Genomic DNA, 18084 nt, shown 5'->3' on the forward strand with positions numbered 1-18084 from the left:
CCAGTTGCGGCGTGCACCCCGATCCACAGCCTCACTCACAATACGACTCTCAGGCCCCAACTCAGTCATCAATTTCTCGAGTCCCTCGAGCTCACAATTCTCATGCCAATCAGCCCAAACAATGATACGTGATGTAACAATAAATGACAACAGAGATTGAGATATGATATGCAAGTGATGGATGTGACTGAGCACATAATTGCAATTTAAGAAAATAATTCAACAACAGAAATGACCTCAGTGGGTCCCAACAGAATAAGCATATAGCATGATCATGATTTCTAACATGGATTGCAGCTCAATTAATCTAACACGTAGGAATTACATGAATAGCTACAAGATTTGATAACTACACAGTACCACGGAAATAACTGGGTCATAATTACCACGGTGGATGCCCACACGCCCGTCACCTAGCATGTCCGTCACCTCAATACCAACCACATAACACATATTCTAGAGATTTATACCCTCAAAACCAAGTTTAGAAGTGTTACTTACCTCAAACCGCGCAAATTCCTACTCCAACAAGCCCTTGCCTCGCGAATCGACCTCTGAACGACTCGAATCTAGCCACAAAGAACTTAATACAATCAATACAAGCTATATGAATCGATTCCATACAATAAAGCTAAGTTCTTTAACCAAAGTCAAAAAGTCAACCAGGGCCCACGTCTCGCAACTCAACAAAATTTATAAAATCTAAACACCCATTCAATAACGAGTCCAACAATACCAAAATTACTCAATTCCGATCTCAACTCGATGTTCAAATCCTCAAATTATAGTCTATGAAGTTTCACAATTTTTTCCCAAATTTTCCAACCCAAAACACTAATTAAATAGTAAAAATAATGATAAATTCATATATAACAACTAAATCTGAGTTAGAATCACTTATCTTAATCAACTCCTTGAAAATTCCTTCAGGAATCACCCAAATCCGAGGTCTCTAGCTCAAAATATGAAAAATGGGTTCAAATCCACGATTTTGAGATATAATAATTGCTGCCCTGATGCCCTTCTTCGCGAACGCGGAAAGAGCCTTGCATTCGCGAAGAAAAAAACTCAACGCTAACGTGTCGCCCAAAAATCCTCTTACGCGAACGTGAAGGCTCCCTCGCAAACGCAATGCTTCAGAGAGCTCTGCTTATGCGAACGCGTCTCCCTGACCACGAACGCGAAGACTAAGGCCTGGCTCCCAAGCCGGCCTCATCCTTCTATGCGAACGCGAGCGCCCCCTCACGATCGTGATGCACAATTTCCCTAGACCTTCACGAATGCTAGGCCTTCTTCGCATTAGACTTAAGGCCCGATGCCTAAGTCGTCCTCATCCTTCTACGCGAACGCGAGCGCCCCCTCGCGATCGCGATGCACAATTTCCCTAGACCTTCGCGAACGCGAGGCCTTCTTCGCGAATGCGAAGAACTATCTTCACCTGCCTCCCAGATACTCTTCGTGAATGCGAGACCTCTCTCGCGAAGGCATACAAGGAAACCAGACACCAAAAAAATCTGCAACTCAACAAGGCCAAACTCAATTCGTAATCAATCTGAATCTCACATGAGGCCCCCGGGGTACCATCCAAACATACCAACACATCTTAAAACATCATACGGACTTAGTTGAGGCCTCAAATCACATCAAACAACATCAAAAATACGAATCGCACTCCAATTCAAGCCTAATTAAACTAATGGATTTCCAACTTCTACAATCGATGCCGAAACCTATCAAACCAACTCCGATTGACCTCAAATTTTGCACACAAATCATAAATGACACATCAGACCTATTTTAACTCATGGAACCAAAATTCGAGCCCGGTAACAACAAAGTTAACTCTCGGTAAAACTTCTCAACTCTCCAAACCTTAACTTTTTTAACTTTCGCCAATTCAAGCCAAAATCACCTATGGATCTCCAAATCATTATCCGGACACACTCCTAAATCCAAAATTATCATACGGAACTATTGGATCCATCAAAACTCTATTCCAGAGTTATTTATACATAAGTCAATATTCGGACAACTCTTCAAACTTAGGCTTCCAACCTTGGGATTAAGTGTCCCAATTCATTTCGAAACATCTCCGGAACCAAACCAACCACCCCGGCAAGTCATATAACAATAAACAAACACAAAATAAGCAATAAATGAGGGAACGAGACTATAATACTTAAAATGACCGACCAGGTCGTTACATAATTCAAGATTCAACCAAGGGAAGCAAAGGACTAAAGGTGCCATAAAAGTGGACATTGCCATCAGAGACATTGCTTCAAGCATGTCTTCATGTGATTGATCCAAAGACTTCATATAACATTCTGCTTGATTGATCTTGAATACATGAGAATAACATGGTTTCATCTATCTACCACCAATGTCTGAAGTATCACGCGGAGGAAGTCCAAAAGAAGATATTGCTAACAATAAGTCATTGATTGAATCTGAGGCACAATTTGGTGATGCATAATTTTATTTGAAGAGTTATGTTGTAAAGGAAGTAAAAGTTGACAACTCACGAAGGCCAAATGTGCCTAGCTCGTAGAAGAAGGATAGAGGTAGCAGCCAGAAAAGTCAATATCATAATTGTGGAATATCAAGGGCACGCCAATCCAAATAAAGCAGTAAATAGGGATGCCTTGTCTTCAAGCAGGAAAGTATCTTCGACGCTCCACTCTGTCCCAAAGATAAAGAAAGAGGATGATCAATCATCGAATCTCCAAAGTAATATGCTAAAAAAGTTATTCCTTCGTATCAAACAGTTTGAGGTGATAAAATTGTCCACAAAGTTACTCGCACAGTTCGTAGCCCATAATATACCATAAAATATGTTACGAAGCGTACTAATAAAGGTTTTGATCCAAATGCACACAAGCTATTTGCAAAGGTTGGATACAATCCCAGCAAGCCATCATAGTTAGGGAGGCTCCCAAGGAAAGTTGTTATGAAGCAATCATGTGAAGGTTGAAGGTACAAACAACCTCCATCGGTGTGCATTTTCATAAGAAGGATAAGAAATAACTACAACATCGTAGAAGATAAATTTGCGGCTTCTAACAAAAGCCCTTCTGTCTTTGATCGGCTTAAAAAAAATAACTGCGAAAACTTAGAGGTTAGGGGCGTTGAAGAAGAAGAGAGAGTTTTAAAAAAATTATGGAAGTATGAAAACACCTACCTTGTCTAAGCGAAAATTTGGCCAATCAGCTTCAATATTCTCTAAAATGGCCCTGCCCTCCCCCTCCCCTTCTTTAAAAAAGTACTTTTGGCCTTACTTGACAATTGATAATTGTTTGGACATGCATTTAAACTTGGACCAAAATTGAAGAAAACTTTATTTTTTACTTATATATTTCTCAAATATTCTTTTTAATACTTCACGTATTTCAAATACTGAAGTTTATTATTTATAAATACTTAGAGGAAAAAGTCATGAGACCATCCTTATTACTAATTCTCATAACTAATAGCGTTAATTATAAAAATACTCATCACTAATAGCGTTAAATATAAATTTTTTTTTGGTTGGACAATTTAGTCTTAATGTCCTTCTTTTTATTATGTTTGCACATATTTCAATTTTTTTAAGAGTGATTTTGCACATTGAAAGACTATCCATAAGTCACTCACACAAAGCTTTTGAAATAAATTTCTAATAAAAGTTGGCAATTAGTATAAAAATACAAAATATACCGTCATTAAAGAAAAAAACGGTGAACAAAATATAATCAAATGAAGATTTTGATTTTAGGGACTTACGTTACTGTTTCCCATTTGAAAAAGAAATATCATACTTGACAACTTCTTTTAAGGGCTCTTGTAGAGCAATTATCGTGACATCTAAATTCAAACTCATCTAATATATTTTATTTTTAGAAATCCGCCTAATACTTCAAATAAAATTATTTGGTGGTTAACTATTTCAAAATCACAAGTTTTTCTAAATAATATCTCTGTCTTCTCTTTTTATCATAACAATTAAACTTATTCAGTATTTTTATCACTCAAATCAACTTAACAAACTACATCATTTGGTTTTGGAATACAAATTGAAAAATTATACTTCTGGCATTTTTTGAAAAAGCAATTTTGGGCGGAGTATTTTCCTTTCCACTTTTGTCTTTTAAAGTGAGCATCAATATAATCAATCCACATAATACATTCTTTACATCCATATTGAATTGCAATAAGTACATTTTCTATATACAGGATAAAAGTAGTAAATCCCAAAGGAAAAAAATGAAAACAGATAAGAAAAGAAGTATTACCCTTTTGTCCATAACTCTTTTTTTCCGATTTTTTTCTTTAAAAAATATGTTTGTCCATGAAATTTTGCAAATAATTTTCAAAATTTATTTTCCCACTCACAATACTGCAACATTTTTTCAAGTGAAATACATGTCCAAACATAATTTCAAATTTCAAATATTATTTTTTAATCTGACTCCAAATACTATTTTTTTTTTAAATTACAATTTTTATGTCCAAATGCCTACTAAATCTCAACTATTTTCTGATCTCCTACCAGAGAAAAATTAATACAACTAAAAAACAAATCAAGAAAGTGCAAACTGAAAAAGAAAAAAGAAAAAAATTATTAGTCACCGACCCGAAAATTTCGTAACGGGTCGGATCATGCAAAGTCTTGCTAAAAGACTAAAACCCTCCAATCTCATTCGCCCTTAAACCCTTGAATTCACCTCCTATTTATCAAAAACAAAACAGCAAAGTAGAAAGCAGGGGAAGAGGCGACAAGCTGAGCAAATACACTACCACTCCGAAACTTCAACTGTATATTCAGGTAGTTTCTTGTTCTCTGTCTCTGTGTGTGTGTGTGTGTGTGTGTGAACAATTCTGGTGTTTATTCGAATGCTTTTTTTCCAGATAGTTAATTAGATGGGGAAGTTAGGGAAGAAAGCGAGGAAGTTTGCAAAGAAGAATCTTCAGTCAGTGCTTAGAGATCGTCGAAAGAAGAAAGCTTTGTTCAAAAAGAGATATTCTTCCAGTACATATCTCTTTCTCTCTTCTAAAAATACAAATTCAGTAATTGATATTTGCTGGTATTTTATTAGAATGAACGTTTTTATGTGAAAGGAAATGTTACAGGGCTACAAACAATATGTGTAATAGGCTAACAGCCTTTTGTTTTATAGGCGTAAATTGGGTTCCCTTGGTATGTTATGTATTTTGTCACTACATTTGTATTTTTTTTTCTTTGATGACCAAGAAATCCGTCTATGGCCATCTCGTAGGACCACTGCAGCCTCCTAGACTCGGGGATAATGGGCCCGGACTGCTTAGTTCTCATGGCGCAAGGCTCCACACTTGTGACCTAAGTCACAAGTCCCTATACTTTTGCTGATTGAACTAAGACTGAAGGCCACGATATTTGTATTTGATAGAAATGAGAATAATTGGAAAATAATGAGAAGAAGAATGATGGGGCTGTTCCTTTTCTTTTGGTTATTGGGTTAGAATTCTGTTGCTAGTGCATGTTGCGGAGGAAGTGCGAGCTTAATCGGATGTCGAAACTGGAACTGGAGCTTCAATGAAGATGAGCTAGTGTCATGGAATATTAGTGTTGGTTACTTGCTCTATTTACTTGATCAAAGAAAATGTTGGTTACTTGCTCTATTTAAGGCCAAATTCGTTAAATGAGTATGAGTGTTTGGAAGACAGCTAAACATTGTTGAAATGCTTTAAGTATTTCATTAGGGCAAATGAAGTTGCAATATTTTGATTTAGCAATTTAGTTGAGTGTTTCAGGGCTTGTTTTGACACTAAAATATTGAGAGCCTTTGATTATTTTCTTTTTCTAATTCTTGATTAAGAATGGTTTCCACTTGGACACAACTGATCATGGATAGATTAGGCACTATGTCCATTAGTTGTGTATTTCGAAGGAATATACTTTGAATAGATTGAATTAAACGAACTGTCGAGCGGTAATTACCAAGAAATAGTATGATACCAGGAAATAGACTGATAAAGCTGTTGACTTCATCAGGAAATTTGAGCATAATTGTCTGCACAGATGATTAATTTGTCTGTAGCAGAGGAGTGGAAAAATAGTGATTTTGAGTAGCAAAGCAACATGTTCAGATATGACAGCCCTTGGACAGAACACATTTGCTATTCTGTTTTTGGATTTGATTTTGAGACACGTATAGTTAAGTGCATGTGGGTACACTCGCGGGGGTTCCGCTGTAAAGTTTGACAGCTTAAAAGAAATTTGGTTCTCCTGTCCTTGGATTGTATGCTTTACTTATCAAACTTGCGGTACTTGGGAAAAGAAAAGGAATCTTTCCAGAGACATAATAAATTCTAAGTGGTGCTCTGAGGTTAAGTTTGGGGGATAATGGAACCAGGTACTGAAGTACCCACTTATGCAATATAAAATAGTGGTTTAATGCAAATTCTTTCCTGATAAGGATTTCTTTTTGTAAAGCTAATACCTAAAACAATAGATATACTTAATTGTCACAATAGATATACTTAATTTTCAATCAAGTGGATCAAATTCTTGATGGTTAACAATCCCGTAGATTTATGTTTTTTTTTTAATGTTAAACACTTAAACTTTATCGCTAACTCTTCTATCCCAGGAAGGTGGAACATTTTACTACTGCTAAAATGGCCTTCCTTGTGTCATCACTCGCGTTATATATTATGATCTCTATATATGAAGGCAAAGATTGTTGATCTCAAGGGTGTTTCATCCTCAGCTGAACTTACAAAGTGTTTCTAATTCAGCATATCTTTCTTTGGGTTAACTTATCTTGTTTTAATTTTTGATTGCTTTTTCATAGTCAACGATCCCTTAGATTTATGTTTCTTTGTAGTATGTTAAACTTATCACTACCTCTGCTATCAAGGTTTACTCTCATAGTCTGCTGCAACACATCTTATTTTTCTGGATTGCTCTTACTTAATTGGAAGAGTTTCTTAAAGAAGAGCTAAAACAGCTGATATTCCACGTAGAGAAATTTTACATGTTCACGCAAGTACTCCTTGAAAGTTATATCTTGCTTATACTGAGTAGTGAGTGTACAGGTGCATTATCCGGCTTGGAATCTCTAGGTCTTTTTTTAGTGAACTCATGCGTTCGCGAGAAGAAACAGAAAAGATTAGACAAATGGCAAGAGTGGCAGTTTCTTTTACCAGTGCCTGTAACTTAATTGCTTTTATGTACTTATGTCAAAAGCTTGGCTCCAAACACCTCAAGTTTGCCTCTTTGTTCTGACATCCCTGGACATCTTGCCACTATTTTATTGTTACTTTTATTGATATTGGACATTCATGTGAATATCTTCATGACATTGAGTTCGTTACTTATTGTAGAAAATGGGCAGAGTAACGTTGAGGACAAAGCAAAGTTAATACACGACTCTAATGGAAGGTAAATAAAAAGGTGAATTTGCTTCATATTTTACGGTTGGATACAAGCCGTTGCTTTTAAGGCTGGATATTTTGACCTTCTACCTGTATTTCATCTTCAACTTGTGGCTTCATTTACTCCAAATTGAAAATTGATGCTATTTGTAATAAATGTTGGACTTGGTTTTCCAATCTAGGGTGAAACAGAGAGGGGATTGTTTTCTGCAATGGCATATAGTAAAAAGAGCTGAGATATGGGGAAAATCTGCAGCTTGGGGAAGGTCGTAGGCCACAAATAAAGTTACACTGGATGCTGTAAATCTATCTTTCTAGTTACTCACATTGACTTTAGATATTAAAATCTGTAGGTGATATAGCCTAATGTCATAAAAGAGAAAACTCTTACTGTCTTACAGAGAGTGATTTCGCTAGACCTCTCTCTTTGCAATTGAGTACGTCATGTTTATATAGACCGATCATTTCACTACTGTGGCTAAGCTAAGTAATAGTCAACAACTAGTAAATCCACTTAGATATTGACAATTTGCTCAACTTAAAAGTTCTTTTTCTCATGGACGATGTGTAATATTCTGAAGAAACTATGCTGAGGTTGCCCCTTTCTCTGAGTTAGTTACTCAATTCATTTCCTCAAGAAGCTAAATGTCATTTGTAATAAAAGGATCATCAAGCGTGAAACTATGCTCAGTGTTTCTCTCTGGAAGAACTCTTCACTTTCTCTTTCCTTAATTGCTTTCCCTATCAACATTTCGATTCAAAAAATGTTCTGGCACTTCTTTGTTATTGGTGCTCTCTCTCTTTTCCCTGTTCCTCTCTTTCTAGGGAGAAACAATTATCCAAGACTTGCAAGGAAAAGATGTTGTTTTGGGAAACACGTTAGGCAACATATCTTACATCAAACTATCTCTAATAATATGGAATTAGAAAGGCTAAATTTCTCCAACTTATGTTTTAACTTGTGGCTTTGCCTTCCTTCAGTACTTGAATTTTTCAGCATTTTGACCCCTTGATATCATCAACAAGGCCTGTTTGTCCCTTATGTTACTCCTTTTCTGTAATCTGTGTTCTTGGTGTCTCTATCTTGTAAGGTAAATCATGCAAGCATTGACGACTCGCCATAAATCATTATTTATTGACTAGTCATAAGATTTCTCAGAAACACTGAAGTTGAAGCTTTTGATGACTCGCCTCTTGATGCACCGTTCATGGAAAATGAGAGTGATGTGGTTGCAGATTCTTCAGACAGTGATGGATACCTTTCAGAGGTCTCAATTTTCAATTATCAGATTTATCTTTACTTCAATGTTCTGCACCTGAGGGATTACACTGGGTTTTTTGTTGTTGTTGTTGTTGTTGTTGTTGTATCTTTACTTAAATGTCAACTTTTGCTTTATCAAAACTTTTTTGATCATATTTCAGGATATAAGCTGTGAAGACGAAACAGATAGTGAGCCTGGGAAATTTTTAGAAGGTGCATCATCTGACTTAAATGGGATTTGTATGGGTGTTCTGCTCCTTATTCTAACATCCCTTCCATTATTTATTTATTTCTAGTTTTTCTCTTGTCAACAGCAGAAATCCTCTGATTCAATAATGGATGTGCAGGTGACAGATGTACCAGTGAATTGATGGCACAGAATAGAAAAATTCAGGAAGATCTTGCTGTACAAAAGAAAAAGCTGGAAAGACTGAAGAGGAAGGTAGGTTGCTTTGCTGATCAAATCTACTGTCTTTCAAGATTTCGAAAACTGAACCTTCCTTTGACTAGCTTCCGGATTTACAGAAGATAGTTCTAAGATATTGTATTAAGAGCAGTGCTTAATAGAATTTTCTGGGATGTATAAAGAGTAAAGTAGTTAGTTTAAAATATGTCACATCAATATTGAAATGATTTTGTCCATATTAAGTTATGTAGCTTGGGCTGTTGAACAAGGAAAGTTTTCCATTTAATGAAACACATCATTTTTTTTTTGGATGGATGAAAAAGCACAGTAGTCAACACCTTCGGGATGGAGGAATAGGAGACATTTTCTCTTCTCCGTCATGGTGGAATTTGACTGTGATGGTAACTATTCAAAGTGACGAAACACAGAAGTAAACTACAGGGGCTTTCACCAATCTGACATCTAGTTAACATCTTTTCTTTGATGGGCGTCATATGTTTGGGATTTGATTGTGGTGGCCGCTATTCAAAGCAACCACAGCCAATCTGACATCTAGTTAGCACATATTTTCTTTGATAGGCAGCTCATCTAGTTAACGCATCTAAAACAAGTTTGCCTCAAATATAGACAGTTTAGACTTCATTCGGATTATGTGTAAATAGCTGTTAATGCCAGCATCATCTGTTTTGAACTGGTTTATTCTTTCAAATATGCATTCCATAATGTTATGTCAACCTTAAGATCTTGTTATAGGTTCATATGTAGTCTTGATTGACTTTTTAAATGTAAATTTATGTTGGAATAGCATATCAAAGGATTGTAAATAGCACACTGAGCTTCAATTAATTGAAAATTCAGTCCTGTGGGGTTCTACAGTTCCCTATTCATGTAATGGGCTACAGTATTGTGTCTTATACTAGTGAGCGTGTATGAATAGTATGGCTACAAGCAGTGTTTTGTTAATATTTGTGTATTTGAAGAATCGATTACTGACAGTGATATCACATCCATTCAACCTGGTACACTAAGACAAATGAGGGATCCATGTAACATAGATGATTCTAGAAGAAGATGGTTTAAAAATAAAGGTCCAATGCTGATAGAAAAATAAAGGTCTAAACTGAACCGTTTGACGTGGGTAGTATGACTTTTTTAAACTTAAAACACTTAAATCATAGGAAGCAACCAAAAAGTTGAGTTACTATACAGGCAAATGAGAAACCAATTAGATATACAAGTATTTGTGGACTTCTTCTTTTTTCCCCTGGGATCTTTGGAAAAAAATAAAAAACCAAAATCATTCTGTTCAGAACCCCAATAGTGAAAATTCAGAATTCTTAAACATATTTATCAACACAAAAGGAATTCTTAAACTTATCCAGATTTTAACAATTTAGAGCTTTAACAAGTAGCTTCAGTTTTTTGAATTTTTTTGAGAAATATGCTTGAGAGGGCATTGAATTTGTTGTATCAGTTCATTCTACCTCATTGCTGGTTATCTTCTGTATATCTTATATTTGTTGGAGGATAGAGGTTTTACAACACTTATTTGTTGATGTAAAGGGCGAAAATCTCTTACACATATAAGTTGCTGTCGTTCTGTGAACATTTTCAGGATCCAAGTTTCTCTAAGTTCTTAGAAAGGTACAAGGAGGACATTGAAGCACTGCAAAATGGAGACGTGGTAAGTAATTTCGAAAGATGTTTTCTTGATAGCTTCTGTGTGCAAGTTTTATTGTTTGCTAGTGATTTTTGTCTTCCAATAGTGTAATGCTCTCAAAAAGGTCTAGCTCATATTTCTGCACAATAAATCTGTTCATTTCTTCCTTTGCGAGAAGCTGATGATCTATTCAAATGATTTATCAAAAAAAATGCAGATGGTGCTTGGGTGAGAGTTATACTTGGAAGGGTGACCCCATGGGAAGTCCTCGTGTGTGCATCCCTCCTTTCTTTATAAAAATAAATAAATCACGGAATATGTGTTAAAGTTTTGGTTATCTGTGCTTTAAATGCATCCATTTTGTCTGTAGGTTGACCATAACAGCTACATCAGCCGCTTAATTTCTGGGTTGAGAGAATGCTTAACCGTATTATTTCTTGTGAAGAATAGAAGAATTAGTTTCTGACTTAATCCTGTAGCTTGGGAAGATAAACTATAGACAATAGTTGTTTTTTATTGTGTGTAGATAATATTTGTCTTATTGGGTTAAAGCTCGATTTGTACTTTCCTTAATTGGATGATGAATATGTATACTCTTCATATTGAGGATCTAGGCCTACAAATATTATGTATAGTTTAGAAAACTATTAGAAAAGGCTCTGTTGTCTTCGGGGAGCCAATTTCTTTGGCTGAAAGGGCTCCTATAGGAGATAATAGATTAGAATATAGCTCTTGACTAGGACTAAACCCACTGGGCTTGAGCTGAATTTAGAAAGAATTTGTCATTAGATTTGTTACACATATTTTGTCCTTGGAAGAAATTACAGAGTTGTTTAAGGAAATAAAAGATTGTATTCTTTGGATAATTTTTTTATTATCTCTATTGTGATTAGCAATAAGCTAAACTTAAGATTTAAGGTTTTTAGAGACTTAGATCCCTTTTTCCCTGCTAGTCTTACGGTTTGTGTTTTCATTTGAGATGGGCTCTATGAGAGAGATCTGATTTCTTTGAGGAATTTGTCGTATGTTGTCCAGTTTCCTCTATAAATAGTTTTTGAAATATTACTCCTTTCATCCTATGTTATATGATGGTGTACGTTGAGTCTAACTTGTTATTCTTTTTGGTAAGCAAGGTAATATTTTGTATATGGATGACTAGCAACAAGGTTGTGCTGGAGCATTGAGCCAATTACAATTTACAAGCTTCTGTTAGTTATAACAGAGTATGTAAGGAGTTGAAAAAGTTAAACATGGCCTCAACGTCTTGAGAAACATTTACATTTGTGATGTTGTCTCAAAAAGATAGCAAAGGAGTTTCTCATAACAGTGGGTTTGCATCAGGAATCACCATCGAGCCTATACTTGTTTACTCTAATTATGGATGAGCTAACTAACCATATACAAGAGGTCTGATGGTGTATGCTATTTGCAAAAGACACTGTGTTAAATGATGGAAGTAGTGAGATTTATAGCAAAAAGCTTGAACTACGGAGAAACACTCTAGAGAATAAGGATCTTAAGATAAGTAGAAGACAAAGTATATGCTCTACAAGTTTAGTAAGCACAAGAAGATTGAAGTTGATGTGAGATTAGACAGGATTACGGTGCCTAAATGCAAACAATTGAGGTATCTAGGCTTCATTTTTTATATGGAGAAATATGAAATTATTACAAATAGGATCATAATGGGATGGTTGAAATGGAGTAGTGGTACTATAGTATAATGCACTAGGAGGTTACTTACCAAAGTAAAAGGCAAATTCTATAGAATGGGAAAGAAGATTGGCAATGTTATATGGGAGTAAATGTTGGGCCTGACACACACAAAAGATTAGCGTCGTGGAAAGCCATGGTGAGTGCAGTTGTTAAAAAAGGGACGAGATATACCTAAAATCACATGGAAGGAAATTGTCTTGAAAGGCCTACAATTTCTTGGAATCAGTGAAAGATTTTTTTTTTATATACGCGATACCAGTTAGTTGGGAATATATTTTAGTTGTGTTAATACGTTTACTTAGTTCCTATATTTTCCAGGAGTCTTTTAGCCTTTGTAGAGATTCTTATGCCAATCGGAAATGCAGATAACTTCTAGTACTTTTTATTTTTATTTTTTTATGTATAATATTGGCATGAGATGGATTTAAATCGGAAACCTGGTTAATGAGGATTCAATTCATATAGCCGACAACTTGTTTCAGACTGAAGCTTAGTCGTTTTTGTTAAGATAGATGTGCAGTCATATAAGTTTGGACAATTTATAAGTGACCCCATTTGGCAAATGGTGCAAGTAGCACATAAAGAGGATAAAGTGAGAAGGTCGCTTGATGTATTATGTCGATCTCCAGATATACTTGGACTATAGGTGCAAAAACATGGTGATTGAAGGTCTTAGGGTACGAGATAAACCTAAATCACATGATTGGAAGTTTGTCTTAAAAGACCTGCACTTTCTTGAAATCCATGCAGACTTAGCCCATAAGAAGCCACAATGAGAAACAATGATCCATATAGGTCATGCCAGTTAGTTAGGGCTAAGGTTTAGTCATGTTGGTAAATCCACATTAGGTTCAATATTCGTTAGGAGTCTTTTAATCTTATTAGAGATAAAACTTCTATTGTGATAGAATTGAAACTTTTTAAATATTGGCTCTAACGAGCTTGTGATTTAGGAGTAATTATTGTTTTTATTATTGTTATTGTACTATCCTAAACATAAAAATAAGTGGCAATACAACCTACCATTCAGTTTGCTCTCTTTAAGATTTTAGGCAGTTCCAACTTTACATAATATGTGCTTGGGTCAGATAAGACCAAGCAGAATAAAGAGAGCATTAGAAGCTATTTTCTTCTTCCTTTCCCCTGAATTCACTGACCCTCTGTGGCTAAAGAAATGAATTGGATAACTTTGGGGACTCAATATTTTGGACATGTATGTCCATGTAGTCACCCCATCTTTGTTGGTGAAATAATTTAAATAGTAGGAAGCCCAAAATGTGTGTTGGGCATGCGCTGGACGCATATATTGGACAGCCAGGCCTTATATCTCTTTCAGCTTATGTTTTTTGACTTTCTACTAATGGGACATCATCAATTTGACACCAAAATGATGAAAATAATATAGAATTGGGAAAAAGGAAGCCCCTGATTTCCGTTCAGAGCTAGTTTATATAATTGTAGCTTGACTACTCTGAGATCTCAAAAATATTTTGATTCTGATTAGCTTCGTGACAGTCCTCAGAAGAAGATGAGACTAGTGATCGTGGAAGAGACTCAGTGACTGAAGACAACCAAGGCAAAAGCACGGGAAAAGTCTTGACAATATCTGCCATTAGTTCATGGTGTCGATTGGTCAAAGAGGAGCAGAAGAAGGCAGCATTTGTTTGTGTATTAAATGCTTATCGAGCAGCGTGCCGCTATGGGGCTGAATCCATTGGCCTTAGGTTTCAGAATGCTGAAACATTCTGCAGCTTAGTAATGTCCGTTCTTTCCGAGGCAGATAATATATTTCGAGGGCTTCTGGGACTATCATCCTCCAGTTATAAGAAAGAAGCGATATTGAAACTGAAGGATACCCCACAATGGGTTGATGTGAAACCTCTCATGAAATCTTATTTAAGGAGTACATTATCTCTACTGGATCAGGTTACTGATTCAGACGTTCTGGCTTTCGCTTTGACTCGATTCAAGGTTTCTTTACCATTCTTTGCTGCTTTCCCCTATCTTTTGCAGAGACTCATTAAGGTACGTTATCTTTAGCACTTGATTTGTAAGAACAATCTTTGACACGGGGTTTGATGATATCTAATGCATATGCTATCCAGATTGACTATTGAAATTCTAGAAGCACTTACCTATTCACACACACATATATGTATGTACTACTCGAGTCCATACACCTGCTTATAAGCTTCTAGTGTACTACTAGTGGAACTACTAGTTTTGCTGTATTATTTTATTATTAAATTTTGTTTCTTCTGTTTTTCCATGTATGATGTATGCTTATGTGAATCAGATAAACAACCGTAAGCTGCATTTGCATGCATATGCTGTGGATTCCTAGCAAATATATTCTTAATTGGTACTCTCTCGTGAACCTCAAATATGGATGTGCACCACTTTATTACCATTGTGGTTTATCCTTTTCAATATGTAATTAGTTTACTACTAATAAAAATGTATGCGATAGAACTTATATTCACATTGTAAAATCCTATGATTTGCAATTTGCAATTTGAAGTTTTGTTAATGTTGTGAAGCTCCACTGGCTTGTGATGCTAATAAGACCTTTAAAATAGTTGAATATATGCTGATTCCTATGTTCTTGGCATTTACATTGAACAGACAACAGTACATTTGTGGGCTACAGGTGGGGGGATGCTGGCATCCGCGTCTTTTTCTATTGTACGGGACGTGGCCTCTCTATTTACAACTGATTGTTTTGACAATTGCTTAGCAAAAGCTTTTGTAGCTTATCTTGCTCAGTCCAGAGCAACAGAGATTGTCAATAACAAACATTTGCAGTTCCTAAGAAATTCCTTGGTTGACTTGTGCTCCCTAGATGCCCAAAAATCATTGCCTAAAGCCACAGCATCTGTTCGTCAGCTTTCCAAGATATTGCACTGGGCCTTGCGTTCTAAGAAAAAGGTAAATAAAATTGTGCCCTGGCTTTTATTGAACTAAGTAGGAAAAATGTAGCCTCAATAGTAGCTAGGGTTAGGTAAATGTAGCTACTTGACTATTTTTATCATCTTATGGTGCAGGAAGCTCTTAAAAGGATCTGCAGTTGGGAGTATGCTAATTGTATTAATCTCTGGGTTGGTTTTATAGCAGCCAACATACAGGATTATGATCTTCAGCCTCTTTTCTTCACTATGGTTCAACTTATAAATGGAGTGGTGGGACTGTTTCCTGGACCAAGATATTTCCCTTTAAGACTCAATTGCATTCAATGGCTTAATGATCTCTCCAATTCTACTGGAGTTTTCATCCCTATTGCTTCATTTGTGTTGGATGTTTTGGAATACAAAATAGTCAGAGAGGGTGGAAAACCTGGACCTGCTCTCTCCTTTCAGTCCGTTGTAAAGGTTGGTTGATGTTAGGATCAAAATGACAATTTGGCAACTGAGTTATCTTTATGTATTTGTGTCACCATTTTAAATTGCAAATGAACATACTGCAGTTGCCAAAAAATTGCTTGAAGTCTCAAATGTTCCAAGACGAATGTATTAAATCTGCAATTGAACAACTGTCGTCACACTTTTTACAATGGAGCTATCACATTTCTTTCCCCGAGTTAGCGACTGTTCCACTCATTCGTCTGAAAAAGTTTTACGAGACAAAGACAAAGGAAAGTCTACACCGTGCGATCAAACATTTGATAGAGCAGGTACTCAACCGTCTTCGATTTTTGTGATGTTTAGTTACCTTGTATAACTATTCCTTTCAGAAACCTGCACGTGGATGCAGTTTTTGTTAAAATTAAGAAGTATGCTGGAGAATGCAGCTTTAAACAGGATTTGCTAGTTATAGAGTTCTTCTTTTTCTGATAAGTTAGTTCTGGTATATTAGAGTTAAAATTATCTTTTCATGTTCTGCGATCTTATTGGTATTCCTTGTAAAATTTGGGCACTAAAGCAAAAACTTGCTGGATAACAATAAGTTGGTTTGTGGCATTAAAATTAGCAGCTAAAATGACAAAGTTGTGCTCGCGCTTTGTGTGGCTAGGAAGGACAAGATAGCCTAGAAAGACTTGCCTAGTCAATTTACCTTATGGCTGCCTTTTTTTTTCTTCTGTTTAATCCACTTCGTTTTTGAATCAGTTTCTATCTTAACATCTCTTTCTTCCTCACATTCCACCCATTCTTCTGTTTTAAGACTTTTTTCAGTTTCTTAGTTATACTGCCCATATAATAGACACCTGTAGGACAGAGTTGTGTTTGTGCCTTGTGTGGCTAGGAATGAAAAGATAGCTTAGGAAGACTTGCCACGTCAATTTACCTTGTTGATTCATTTTGTTCATGTTTAGTCCCCTACACTTTTAGCAGGTTCTATTTCAAGATCTCTTTCTTCCTCAAATTCCACCCTTTCTGTTTTTAAGGCTTCTTTCAGTTTCTTAGTAAGAATGGCTGAGGGTCTATTGCCCAAATAGTATACAGTAATAAATAAGAGAATACTAAGGATCCAAGCTATAAAATTTCTAACACTAAAAAGAAAAGAAAAATTTCTCAATAACAATTTCTTGTCTTACTGTCAGTTGCTTTTCATGTCTCCCTTGTTTTGAAGGCTTTCTTTTGCCTCTGTAGGTGGAGAAAAATGTTGATTTTGTGAAAAGGAAAAGAGATGAGGTCGCCTTTTCGCCAAATGATCATCAATCTGTTGAAGCATTTCTTCAGGTGTGCCCATTTCCTACTAACTAGTAACAGTTATCTTTCAGATTGGGGAGGTATAATTTATTTAATTTAAATAATTGTTCAACGTGCAGTTTGAGAAGTCCAGTCTCAGTTCTCCGTTTATTCAGTACTACAGAAGTGTACTTGAAAAGGCTGCTCTAAGGGTCTCACATAAGAATGAAAAGATTAGGTACTGTTGTGCTGCTGAAGTTTGGTTTAATTTCTTTAAATAGTCTAATATCTTGGTGGTTTTTTGCCGTTTGTCTACTGCGAGGGCTGATAATAATGCTAATGGTTCTGTATATTCTACTGCAGTTTGTCAAGATTAGAGAAATCAAAGCGTAAAAGAGAGCAGCCTGTGGAAAATGCAGCGAATGGAGGTTTGATTAACGGTTCAGGCCACAAGGATCTCGATGCTGTTAGTGGAACAAAGAAGAGGGTAAAAAGAAGAGCTCTTGAAGCATAATCGTGTTACCATATTTTTGTTTGCTATAATTTTTGAAAATTTACTAATTAGCCTTTCCAGTTGGAAATTTTGAGCCTCGCCGCCTCCTTGAAAACTCATATTGTATTGATATTCTCATTTTGCTACTTATTTTTCGAAAAAAAATTAGAGGAATGACTTGCCGCTGTTGAGTCTGTTTGAATCGTTCATTGCTTTATTTGTTTATTCATTATGTTTATGGCATTCCAGTTTCAATTACATTAGGTTGTGTTTGGTACGAGGGAGGTTTTCAAAGAAATGTACGTCTGATGAAAGATGAAAACGTTTGGTTTTCATCACAATCACCCGAACGTTAAATCCATGCTCCATCCATCATTTTACTACTATATGATCTAGAAATTTTCTTGCGTAAAACATTATATATATAAATTCATTAACTTTGTAGTACAGGACACTGTTCTAGTATTTTAGTACTACCATTTTACCTTGATTCTCAAAATCATGTTGCCAAGAGCTTGGCAATTGTTT

At 35.8% G+C, this 18084-nt stretch overlaps 1 protein-coding gene across 3 annotated transcripts; it reads left to right on the forward strand.

The window, feature by feature from the left end:
- The first annotated feature begins 4654 nt into the window (after nucleotides 1-4654).
- On the forward strand, nucleotides 4655-17799 carry LOC104100624 (protein REBELOTE). 3 transcript variants are annotated; one of them, XM_009607893.4, is made up of 14 exons: nucleotides 4655-4804; nucleotides 4888-5008; nucleotides 7345-7402; nucleotides 8555-8663; nucleotides 8818-8896; nucleotides 9004-9098; nucleotides 10678-10746; nucleotides 13954-14463; nucleotides 15064-15366; nucleotides 15483-15806; nucleotides 15902-16108; nucleotides 17025-17114; nucleotides 17204-17301; nucleotides 17427-17799. In XM_009607893.4, the coding sequence occupies exons 2-14, from the start codon at nucleotides 4900-4902 to the stop codon at nucleotides 17575-17577; spliced, it is 2202 nt and encodes a 733-aa protein (XP_009606188.1). In that variant the 5' UTR covers nucleotides 4655-4804; nucleotides 4888-4899; the 3' UTR covers nucleotides 17578-17799. The 3 variants fall into 3 exon arrangements, with proteins under 3 accessions (XP_009606188.1, XP_009606191.1, XP_009606192.1); XM_009607896.4 differs by having other exon boundaries at nucleotides 8818-8869; XM_009607897.4 differs by lacking the exon at nucleotides 4655-4804 and having other exon boundaries at nucleotides 4940-5008; nucleotides 7345-7414.
- Nucleotides 17800-18084: the final 285 nt, after the last annotated feature.

This window comes from Nicotiana tomentosiformis, chromosome 5 (genome assembly GCF_000390325.3).
Source record: "Nicotiana tomentosiformis chromosome 5, ASM39032v3, whole genome shotgun sequence".
Classification (NCBI taxonomy): Eukaryota; Viridiplantae; Streptophyta; class Magnoliopsida; order Solanales; family Solanaceae; genus Nicotiana; species Nicotiana tomentosiformis.

What these genes read in the sequence shown, in the direction of transcription:
- LOC104100624 (XM_009607893.4), top strand. Translation starts at nt 4,900, where the DNA reads ATGGGGAAGTTAGGGAAGAAAGCGAGGAAGTTTGCAAAGAAGAATCTT. An exon ending in CCTTGCGTTCTAAGAAAAAG is followed by an intron (nt 15,367 to 15,482) that starts GTAAATAAAATT and finishes CTTATGGTGCAG; the next exon opens with GAAGCTCTTAAAAGGATCTG. An exon ending in CTGTTGAAGCATTTCTTCAG is followed by an intron (nt 17,115 to 17,203) that starts GTGTGCCCATTT and finishes TTCAACGTGCAG; the next exon opens with TTTGAGAAGTCCAGTCTCAG.